Raw genomic sequence first — 13,079 nt, 5'->3', positions numbered from 1 at the left:
TATTTTTTGGCTATTTGTGTTTGTATATATATATATCTGTATGTAGTTACGTATACACCATTAGTGATATTGTCTAAGTGAGGCTGTATCTATGTACCTACAGATGTAGTTCCCCCTTCTGTCACGGTTTCATGCTTAGGCCTGCATATAGGGGAACACCTCAAGTAACGTACATGCTTTACACTCACTTCTCTTTACTACAGCGAGATCGCTCGCATTCGTTTGAGATCCCTCAAATGACTCTGTATTGGTGGACTGATTCCTCCTCTCTGTCAGTACTGCGTGAGTCTTTGTACCTGCAGACGTAGCCCTATGTTAAGCCACGTATGACTTCATTCATACCTGCTAAGGGTTACCTCCTATGCCACGTACCTACATTCATGCTGCTGACTTTGCCACAGTGGATCGCTCACGTGGCTACTTGCTTGATAGTGTATGTTAATATTGTTTGTTCTAAGGTATCTTGTATAGTAGTTTTAACTTGAGGATAGTTATATATAAGCTTGAACAGCCCCAAGAATGCCAAACTTTAGTTATAGTGTATACTACCTGGATAATCTGAACAAGTCACTACTTTTTGAATCTTAAATAAATTTTTATTTGCTGTATTTACTTTGTTTGTTTTGTATAAAACAAAGAAAAAATTAAAAAGGTTATGAGAAAGGTAAAGTGTGAATGGGATTTATTAACAAGAGATCCCAGAGGGATCTTGGCGCCCACCATTGAATGATCTTCATAGGTTCCATGTCAGATTGATCTTTTCTCTACTTTTCCCTTCCTCTAAGTCTTACTTATCTGTGTAAATTCAGAAACAGCCCTCTATAGCTAGTACTTTTCAAACAAGGGTAACCAATATATGAAATTTAAGATTTAGCGATAATGGCTGTCTGTTGACCATGTTGTTTTTGGATTGGTCCCAATATGCAAAACTAGGCACTGAGGGGAACCTACATATGAAATTTGAGAAAGATCCCTTCAGTACTTTCTGAGAAATAGCGATAACAAACTTCAATTGTCAAAATCCAAGATGGCTGCCTGTCGGCCATGTTGTTTTCCGATTGGTCTCAAAATGCAATATGCATAACTAGGCACCAAGAGGAACCTACAAATGAAATTTGAGAAAGATCCCTTCAGTGCTTTCTGAGAAATAGTGATAACAAACTTCAATTGTCAAAATCCAAGATGGCTGCCTGTCGGCCATGTTGTTTTCCGATTGGTCTCCGAAAGCAATATGCATAACTAAGCACCAATGGGAACATACATATGAAATTTGAGAAAGATCCCTTTAGCACTTTCTGAGAAATAGCGATAACAAACTTCAATTGTCAATATCCTAGATGGCTACCTGTCGGCCATGTTGTTTTCTGATTGGTCTCAAAATGCAATATGCATAACTAGGCACCAAGGGGAACATATGTATGAAATTTGAGAAAGATCCCTTCATTACTTTCTGAGAAATAGCGATAACAAACTTCAATTGTCAAAATCCAAGATGGCTGCCTGTCAGCCATGTTGTTTTCCGATTGGTCTCAAAATGCAATGTGCATAACTAAGCACCAAGGGGATCCTACATATGAAATTTGAGAAAGATCCCTTCATTACTTTCTGAGAAATAGCGATAACAAACTTCAATTGTCAAAATCCAAGATGGCTGCCTGTCGGCCATGTTGTTTTCCGATTGGTCTAAAAATACAATATGCATAACAAGGCATCACGAGGAACCTTCATATGCAATTTGAGAAAGATCCCTTCAGTACTTTCTGAGAAATAGCGATAACAAACTTCAATTGTCAAAATCAAAGATGGCTGCCTGTCGGCCATGTTGTTTTCCGATTGGTCTTAAAATACAATATCCATAACTAGAAACCAAGAGGAACCTACATATGAAATTTGAGAAAGATCCCTTCAGTACTTTCTGAGAAATTGCGATAACAAACTTCAATTGTCAAAATCCAAGATGGCTGCCTGTCGGCCATGTTGTTTTCCGATTGGTCTAAAAATGCAATATGCATAACTAAGCACCAAGGGGAACCTACATATGAAATTTGAGAAAGATCCCTTCAGTACTTTCTGAGGATTAGCGATAACAAGAATTGTTTACGGACGGACGGACCACGGACCACGGACCACGGACGCAGGGCGATTTGAATAGCCCACCATCTGATGATGGTGGGCTAAAAATTATGACGTGATATAGATTACGCACATCTACAATGTATAAGGATTATTGTCATGAAGTTTCGTTGAAATCAGATAAGTAGTTTAGGAGAAGTAGCCGGTACATCGTTGCGTCAAACTTGTCCAAAAAACTAAGTTTTGTGCCCTGGTTACCATGGTAACCAAAAAATTACGACGTGATATAGATTACGCACATCTACAATGTATAAGGATTATTGTTTCGTTGAAATCGGATCAGTAGTTTAGGAGAAGTAGCCGGTACATCGTTGTGTCTACAGACGGACGGATGGACGGACAACCTGATTCCAGTATACCCCCGCCTAACTTCATTGCAGGGGTATAATAACACAGACTGTACCTAGAAACATGAATAACACACTGTACCTAGTAACATGAATAATACATATTGTACCTAGTAACTTGAATAACACACACTGTACCTAGTAACAAGAATGTAATTCTGAATCACCCAAAATAAGGTCATATTTCAACACTAGTAACATGGAAAACATTCTGGAACAAGTCGAACGGGCCTGCAATGTGACTGGCCCTGCTTACCTGAGAGTTTCCTTGATGACACATGTGAGGTATTTGAGCTTATCCAGAGTTTCATTGTTGATGACACCATTGTGTTCCTTCAGTACTTGATTGACCTCTTCCCTGACCTTGGCCTGGATGTCTGGGAACTGTGCCAGTTGTAAGAGGGTCCATGTCATACCAATACTGGTAGTCTGCATAACAAAATGAACAGAGTATCAGTAGAACTGATAAATATTCCCTGAAAACAACTTTATTGGAGGATATGCCTGTCTGTAGATTTTATACTAGGTTATATCAATTAGAAATACCTGTATAACCTTGTTGAAATGTAGATGTAACCTTGAGCTATGAAAGTAGGCAAATTTCACTCAATCTGAGACTGAATGTACATTAAGGGGCAATAACTCTGTAAATAAGGAGTTAAAGGCCTTGAATCCAGTACACTGCACTTTGCCTTAATGTTACTAATGTACAAATCAAATTTCATGATTCTTGTTAACTGTGATGATGTAGTATGATACAGTACACATCGGTGATTGGTATGGTCCCCAATTACTGCCACAGTGGTGAGGTCTAATCCCTTTCACTCGCTCAGTCAGTTGCAATTCGGTTGAAACAACGGCTGACACGGGCTCAAAACCTGAGTGGTCACCTGTTAACTGACATATTGCGACATGGTGTGGATGGGTGTTGAAGATTAGCGGAACTAAGTACGTGACTCATGATTGACAGGTGCATTGCATGATACCATGGTGTATTTTACCTGTTGGAACCTGGGTTGTCGTATGGTACATAATGTACTTCAGCTGGACTTACATTTTGTACTAACAATATCCCAGACCAGTGTGAGCTGAGAATTTGTGGGGATGTTAAGGAAAGGTAGCCCACCATTTTTAGTCTTGTTTCTGTTTCGTAAAAGCTTTGATATGACAGCTACAGTGGTCATTTTGTAACATGCTTGTGCAATCATGGTTTTCTTGAACAACACCTTTTATAAACATCTTCTCAAGTTTTACCAGTGAGATTCAGGTCAGACTTGCCTGAAATGATCCTGAAATAGTCCTGACCAAGCATTGTTTTTCGGCATAGCCGTCTAATTTTGTTTTGGCCCCGGATATGACGCGACAGGTGGCGTTACTGGTCAAGATGAAGTATGTGATTGGTCAATGTAGCGGTCAATGCAAAATGCAGATATGTAGTTAAAAACGAAACACAGTTAAGATTGAATGCAAGCTAAATAAGTGGATGTATCTTTTCAAATGACACATTAATAAAATCATATTCCTGATTCAAATGCAGTCTTATTACCAAAAATGATTCAAACTGATCTAATTTGTTATCGGTGCTGAAACGCATTAGTTCATTGATTTATTTCACCAGCAGTATTACATTATAACCACCAGCATTAAAACTATGCCATTTATTTTTTTAAAAGATATTTCTTGTTTGTTTGTTTTTGGTCTGTCTGAAATCAAGGATGACCACCATCTTGAAAATTTTAAACTTTTTGTCTAGTTCCAGTGGTGCCATTGAGCTGAAAATTGTTGGGGATTTTGATGAAGACAAGATGATAAAATGTTGTTATTTTTCAGACTCAAACAACTTCAACATGGCAGGCACAGCAGCTATTTTGTAACAAGATTGCCCGATCTTCGTTTTCCTGAACAACACCTGTTTCAAACTTCTTCTCACGTTCCATCCGTGAGATTCAACTCATACATGCCAGAAATGGTCTTAAGATAGTCCTGGCCAAGCCATGTTATTTTTGGGTCAGTCCAAATTGAAGATGGCTGTAATTTTGAAAAACACATTCTTAACTTCTCCAGTTCCACTGGTGTCATTGATCTGAAAATTGGTGGAGATGTTAAGAAAGGCAAGCCAAGAAAGAGTTGTTATTTTCCTGACTTGTAAAATCCAGCAGCCATTTTGTAACATGATTTCACAATCACGGTTTTTTCCTGCTTCAAATTTTACACGACATGTACATAATATCTCTCCTCTTCCAACTCCTTTGTTGACAAGTAATATCTCTGATGCTAGCTTTATACAACTTGAAACAAAATTAGGATTTGGGAGGATGCCTAAGAAATATTATGCATTAGCTTATATGTTTGGGAATATTTAGCCTATAGGTCTTTTGTGAAAAGCCCGTCAAATTGTCTATGACAGTTTCTAGTTACATATTGTATTGTTCAAAAAATTTCTGATTTCAACCAAGAAGTTTCTCTTCTACATCGGAAAGAAATAGGAGCTCCTGGAACAGATTGTACTTTTACTAATAGAGGTGAGAAATTAAGCTGCAATACCTTTTTAGTGTCAGACTCATAGATGACCAACATTTCCCTGTCAATACCTTTCTCAGACTGTCGATGAGATATGAGGGTACTTTTGTTTACACTCCACTCCAAGCTGTATGCTATATATGCAGTTATGGCCTTTAACCATTGGTATGTACTCGCAGTCCCATTCATAATTATAGACACATTTATTGGGACACCATCCAAGAAGTTTCTCTTACCAAGAGATATCAAGCAATTTTCTTTCCCTTAGTAACACATGCTGCTTTCATGTTAGACACTTGAATAATTTCGAATTGCGTCATGTTAGTAAAGTGCTCAAGTGGCTCTGTCTAATACATAGCATTAACAGGAATCAGGACATTATGGAAAATTAAATATCAACTTTGATGGTCAATTGTTTGTTGGGTTTATTACCCCAAAGGTCATTTTGAGGCAGGGTCTCCTTGTAGCATTTGGTGACTACCTCACAAAACAACATATATAGGAGGCCTGTCGTTTGCCATCCAGAGCAATTAGGTAAAGTGTCTTGCCCAAGGACATAACTACGACAACACAGACTGGTCCCGTTTTTCAGCTTCGCTAGATACACAACCCAACACAGGTAGGGATCAGCGAAACACGTACCTCAAATCCTCACCTGAGATTACGTGGCTTGCACTCAACCAACTGAGCTATCACCGCTCCGGTCGATGCTCAAAGTATTCTTATAATTTTCTTTTGCTGAATACATTTTTTTGTATTTCATTTTTTAAGGAATCTGATTTGTTTTAAATATTTATATTACAGCAAGTCTATATGAATTCTAGCACTTTCAAGCACTTGAGAGCAAATTCCAGCACTGACCTGAATTCCAGCACATTTTTCCATCACTGACATCAAATTCCTGCACTTTCCAGCATTGACACAGAATTCCAGCACATGAAATGGAAACTTTAAAGATCCTCTAAGTTTACCTCATGAGATTGTGAAAATCTTTACCTCAAACCCAGCAAACAGGAACCCAATCACCTCTCCAAATAAGTCCTTGTTAGACATAGCTCCGCCCTCCTGGTCCCGTGCATTCAATAACGAGGTCAACAGGTCTTTTCCACGATCTGAAATGCCAATCATATTACAAGAAAATCCTTAGTGGATTTGTTCACTTAGGTGAATTTATTTGTAGATGTGCACATGTATTTCATTTTACTTTGTTTGAACTATGTATTTTATCTGATACTTTAAATTTGGATGTAAGATAATTTCTAACCCAATAGAGCTGTGAACATATTATACCTCTACTGACTGTATGACTTCAATAAAAGGATCTACATACTGTTTGTCCCCAATCATCTGCTTCTTTTGTTGTAACACCTTATCTGCAAGTTCTTCAATAATCTTTGAATCCATCCAGACCTGTCTGTTTCTCTTGGTAGGATACCATTTGGCAAATGGCAAAAGGTCTAAAAACCTTTAAGTTGAAAATAAATTGAGCATCACTGATATTTCCAGGGTCAGGGCAAAGGAACATCATTCCATGTAACCATGCTTTAGCCAATGAGAATTGAGGAAAATCAGATTGTATCTAATGATGAACTCCTTTAAATATGTTTTGAATGGAATTTTGTACACTGCAAGTGCAAAATCCTTAGAACTCCCAGAAGAACCGCCTGTTTTTTTTTTTTAGTAAATTGTCTGCTTAATTTGCTTTAACAATGGGTACCTTAAAGAGGCACTAGGACCCAGTCTCCTTAGAGGTTGTACAAGTGGTGTGTCTGGATTCTCAATGGTGTACATGTCATAGCCAAATCCACACTTACAGATTACATCACTCGTCTACAAATAGATATATAATTTAAACAAATGAACATGGACTCCTTTTTGAGAATAACTTGAAAACACTAACATGCCCACCCCTACTTCTACATCATAAGAGGCTACTGGTCATTGCAATATTGATATTAAGTGAGATACCTGAACAAGATGCCCATGGGCCTTAACGGTCACCTGAGACATATAACTATCTTCTATGTATTTACAATGTATTTCTAAACAGTTCATCAATAAATAAATGTAGTAGTATAGTTTTGCCCTCATAATTCTAAAAGTTTTAAATCATTTCCATCAAAATGTGATTTCCCTGCATGAATTATAGTGAAGTTTAGCACCTCTTCAGAGAGTAATATGAAACTTATGGGCCATGAAATTTACAATTTTGATAAATCACTTTAAGATCTTTCCATCCATGTATTTATGGATAATTTTGTATTTTGTCGGGAAACATTCTTCAAGGGGCCATATCTGCGACATTTTTGATGATTTGACCTAGAAATCTTGCACACACCTTTATAAGAGAAGGTTTTTCAAAATGTGACAAATCATTTTGAAAAGAATTTTTATTTTTTTTATTTTTTTCATCATTTGACCCCTTTGACCTTGAATAGAGGTCAAGGTCAAAGATAAACATAACAGTTGTTACCAGTCACACATGCTATCTGTGTGCCAAACATCCAGCCTTTATGTGGATAGATAAAAGAGCAGAAACCTTTTATCTGCAATTTTGGATGATTTTTTGCTTCAACAAGGTCCAATAATAATATTATTACAATGGGCATTAACTCGTCAAAAATCTTATTGAAATTACACTGCATACAAAGTTTCAACAAAGTTGGTTGATATTTACTCAAGTTATCGTGTTCACGAGGTCCAATAAAAATATTATTACAAAGGGCAATAACTCTGTAAGTTAAAATGGAATAATTCTGATTTTCAAACTCGTTCGAGATCATGTTGGTATCAGGCAAGTTTCATCAATCTCTATTAACATTTACTCAAGTTATTGAGTTCACCAGGAAAAGTTAAAGGATGACGCACGACGACAGACAAAAGACTATTGCAATAGGTCACCTATGGTTAGGTGACCTAACAAGATAAAAATTCTGGAAAAGTGCCAGTAACTCTTCAAAATACTAAAATAAAAATGGTCCTCAAGAAATGTGCCCTACATATCATGATCATAAAACCTATAGCACTCAAAAAATATGTTGGAAAGTGAGAAAGATTTCTGAACATCTGCACAAGACATTGTGATGCTGACAGCTGACAACATGAGACATACACGAATTTGAGAAAAATTAAGACAATTTCTGGAGAGATCTAGAGCATCTCATGTTCAACCTCCGGAGTATTAGTCAGCCATCTTGGCTCTGTAGCCAGGATGGCTGACTAAAACTCTCGAGGTTGGTATTCAACATGGCTGACTGATATCCCAGCTCCCCAAATCACCTGATTCCCACTCAGTACCCAGGATGGGTGGCTGATACCCAAGCTCCCCAAACCATCCCGAGTCCTATTTTGTAACCAGGATGAGCGACTGATTCCCCAGCTCACCAAACAATCTCAATTCCGCCCTTCTGTAGTCAGGATGGCTGACTAATACACCAGTTCCCTAAACTATCCCAACTCTATAGACAGGATGGGTGACTAATACCCCAGCTCCCTAAACCACCCTGATTCCCACTCTGTAGTCAGGATGGCTGACTAATACCCCAGCTCCCTAAACCACCCTGATTTCCACTCTGTAGTCAGGATGGGTGACTAATACCCCAGCTCCCTAAATCATCCTGATTCCCACTCTGTAGTCAGGATGGGTGACTACTACCCCAGCTCCCTAAACCATCCTGATTCCCACTCTGTAGTCAGGATGGATGACTACTACCCCAGCTCCCTAAACCACCCTGATTCCCACTCTGTAGCCAGGATGGATGACTACTACCCCAGCTCCCTAAACCATCCTGATTCCCACTCTGTAGTCAGGATGGGTGACTAATACCCCAGCTCCCTAAACCACACTGATTCCCACTCTGTAGTCAGGATGGCTGACTAATACCCCAGCTCCCTAAACCATCCTGATTCCCACTCTGTAGTCAGGATGGGTGACTAATACCCCAGCTCCCTAAACCACCCTGATTCCTACTCTGTAGTCAGGATGGGTGACTAATACCCCAGCTCCCTAAACCACACTGATTCCCACTCTGTAGTCAGGATGGGTGACTAATACCCCAGCTCCCCAAACCGTCCCTGATTCCCACTCTGTAGTCAGGATGGATGACTACTACCACAGCTCCCTAAACCACCCTGATTCCCACTCTGTAGTCAGGATGGCTGACTACTACCCCAGCTCCCTAAACCACCCTGATTCCTACTCTGTAGTCAGGATGGGTGACTAATACCCCAGCTCCCTAAACCACCCTGATTCCCACTCTGCAGTCAGGATGGTTGACTACTACCCCAGCTCCCTAAACCACCCTGATTCCCACTCTGTAGTCAGGATGGCTGACTACTACCCCAGCTCCCTTAACCACCCTGATTCCCACTCTGTAGTCAGGATGGGTGACGAATGCCCCAGCTCCCTATACCACCCTGATTCCCACTCTGCAGTCAGGATGGGTGACGAATACCCCAGCTCCCTATACCACCCTGATTCCCACTCTGTAGTCAGGATGGGTGACTACTACCCCAGCTCCCTAAACCACCCTGATTCCCACTCTGTAGTCAGGATGGGTGACGAATGCCCCAGCTCCCTATACCACCCTGATTCCCACTCTGCAGTCAGGATGGGTGACGAATACCCCAGCTCCCTAAACCACCCTGATTCCCACTCTGTAGTCAGGATGGGTGACGAATGCCCCAGCTCCCTATACCACCCTGATTCCCACTCTGCAGTCAGGATGGGTGACGAATACCCCAGCTCCCTATACCACCCTGATTCCCACTCTGCAGTCAGGATGGGTGACTAATACCCCAGCTCCCTAAACCACCCTGATTCCCACTCTGTAGCCAGGATGGATGACTAATGCCCAAGCTCCCTAAACCATCCTGATTCCCACTCTGTAGTCAGGATGGCTGACTAATACCCCAGCTCCCTAAACCACCCTCATTCCCCTTCTGTAGCCAGGATGGCTGACTAATACCCCAGCTCCCTAATCCATCCTGATTCCAACTCTGTAGACAGGATGGGTGACTAATACCCCAGCTCCCTAAATCACCCTGATTCCCACTCTGTAGCCTGGATGTCTATTTGCTAACATTACAATAATCTAACATTACAATAATCTAACTTCAATAATCTAACACTACAATAATCTAACACTACAATTATTATTCTCTTTATTTCCTCCACAAATGAAGATTCACAAATAGAATAATTACATCATACAATCAACATATAAACAAGAATAGTCTGAATATACATATACAAAGTTATTTCACACACAAGTAATTATATTGAAACATCAATTGTTAGCAAATTGGGTTATATTTTTAAGCATTTCATTCAGAAAATTTACATTTGCTAATCTTACATATTCGTTGTCTTCGTTAGACATGTCATAGTCTAACTTGCTTCCTAATAAAGCATTAACTAGTTCAAAATCTGATAAATTGTGAAGGTACGCAATAAAATCAATACCCAACATATTAAATAAAAAACACCATAATTTATCACGAATAGCAGTATTCTTTTCACAATGTAGAATTATATGCATTAAAGTATCGTTGTATAAAATACCACAGTAGTGGCATAAAGCCATATGGTCCAACATACGAGATGTTGTACATAATTTTATGATACAGTGTATAGATTTATAATACTGAGGATATTTAATAGCCAATTTCCATAAATAATGTGGTTTAATCTTAGAATGAATAAATTTAAATCTGAAAAAGTCATTGTGGTTATGCATACGTTCTAACCATGCAGTTTCCTCTACTCTATATACATTTTCATAGACACTTTTTTTTCCATTGTAGTTTCCCCGGAAAATACCCTAGCTTTATATAGTCAACAAAAGTCTCATACAATGAATATTTTCTTAAAATAGAAATAATGTCGGGTATAAATCCCTGTTGTTTTTCGTTGTTTACAATGAACATAAAAAATCTAGTAATAAATATCTTGTGTACTAGCATACTATTATCGATATTATAAATTCGTCCCAGAAATAATAATTTCTTGATATTAATATAAGATTCAATACTAGTCCAGCCAAGCAATGATACACACATGTCTGTCCTAGTTCTCTTTTCAAACCTTTGAATACTTTTCACAATAAAATTTTGTGCCTTTTCTAATAATAATACTTCAGTTTTGGAGAGTAACCATAGTTCACATCCGAAAAGTGCAGAAGGATACACTTTAATTTTGACTATTTTAGCAACAGTGAGAGGGTTAAGTGCGTTGGGATGAGCCCCAGATTTTAGAAGAGACATAACACCAGTTTTTAATTTACAACATGCTCTAGTAGTTCTTTCAACTGAATTTCTTCTGCCGTTTAACAATATTCCGACATGTTTAATTTCTTCAACTACAGGCAGTACAAATTTGTATAGGTAGACATTTTGTATATTATGGGATATGCGTTTTTCAGAAAACAATACAATTTTACTTTTTGTAGATGAGAAAGTGAATCTCCACTTCTTACTATAGGTTTCACATATATTAACCATTTTTTGTAGGCTTTGAAAATTTGTACTAACAAGACAAATGTCATCTGCCTGAGTTGGGATGTTAACTTTTAAATCTGCAATAACTGCGCCGTTTCCACAATTTTCCATTTCATTCAATAATTCGTTTATGAAAATTAGGTACAGTTTGGCAGACAAAGATCCCCCTTGCAAAATCCCTCTCTCCATTTTGATCAAAGGTGATGTTAAGCCATTAAATAAGATTGAACTTTCTACATGTGTATACATTTCTTTAAGAATAACCCATATCTTGCCTCTCAGTCCAATTTCATGTATTTTAAAAAGAAGACCTGCGTGCCACACTGTGTCGAACGCCTTGTTGCTGTCTAAAAATGCAACATATACATTTGATCCATTTTCTAAATTATAATTAATACATTCTTGTAAGTTAAAAGATGTGCATAGGCTACACAGATTACTTTGGTATGCAGACTGCTGCTTATTGGGAAACGTATCAGAACATATGACTGGGCTGATTCTATTTGATATAGACATTTCAAATAACTTAAACATGACTGGCAGTAGGGTGATGCCTCTATAATTCTTGGGATCATCTTTTACTTTCCCTTGACCTTTGTGCAACGTAACAATTAATCCCTTTTTCCACTGTTTTGGGATGTATTCATTTTTTATTATCATATTGAACAACGCAGCCATATGTTCGAATAGTTTATTACTTCCGTACTTAAAATGCTCATAAACTAAACCATCATGCCCTCCAGCTTTATTTGTGCTGAGTTTCTTGCATGACGTCGATATCTCTACTGACGTAATGACGTCATTCAGGAAATTATCCTGTTCAAACTTAACATTGGACTCAATATTGTCAATATGCGTGTTAATATCATTTTCAAAGCCTGTTTCAAAACATTCATCCGATTTATCTTGAAATATCGTACCAAAATGTAACGCCCATGCTCCCTAAACCATCCTGATTCCCACTCTGTAGTCAGGATGGGTGACTAATACCCCAGCTCCCTAAACCACACTGATTCCCACTCTGTAGTCAGGATGGGTGACTACTACCCCAGCTCCCTAAACCACACTGATTCCTACTCTGTAGTCAGGATGGGTGACTAATACCCCAGCTCCCTAAACCACACTGATTCCCACTCTGTAGTCAGGATGGGTGACTAATACCCCAGCTCCCCAAACCGTCCCTGATTCCCACTCTGTAGTCAGGATGGATGACTACTACCACAGCTCCCTAAACCACCCTCATTCCCACTCTGTAGTCAGGATGGCTGACTACTACCCCAGCTCCCTTAACCACCCTGATTCCCACTCTGTAGTCAGGATGGGTGACGAATGCCCCAGCTCCCTATACCACCCTGATTCCCACTCTGCAGTCAGGATGGGTGACGAATACCCCAGCTCCCTATACCACCCTGATTCCTACTCTGTAGTCAGGATGGGTGACTACTACCCCAGCTCCCTAAACCACCCTGATTCCCACTCTGTAGTCAGGATGGGTGACTACTACCCCAGCTCCCTAAACCACCCTGATTCCCACTCTGTAGCCAGGATGGGTGACGAATACCCCAGCTCCCTATACCACCC

At 39.2% G+C, this 13,079-nt stretch overlaps 1 protein-coding gene across 1 annotated transcript in view; it reads right to left on the bottom strand.

Moving 5' to 3' along the window:
* Nucleotides 1–13,079, bottom strand: part of LOC117331650 (cytochrome P450 72A14-like) — a 54,409-nt gene that overhangs the window by 23,100 nt on the left and 18,230 nt on the right. The window contains 5 exon segments of the mRNA XM_033890481.1: nt 2,737–2,909; nt 5,997–6,095; nt 6,097–6,112; nt 6,331–6,465; nt 6,718–6,830. Coding sequence (XP_033746372.1) covers nt 2,737–2,909; nt 5,997–6,095; nt 6,097–6,112; nt 6,331–6,465; nt 6,718–6,830 — 536 coding nt within the window.

This window comes from Pecten maximus, chromosome 1, assembly GCF_902652985.1.
Source record: "Pecten maximus chromosome 1, xPecMax1.1, whole genome shotgun sequence".
NCBI lineage: Eukaryota > Metazoa > Mollusca > Bivalvia > Pectinida > Pectinidae > Pecten > Pecten maximus.
This window is presented reverse-complemented; position numbering and strand designations above follow the sequence as displayed.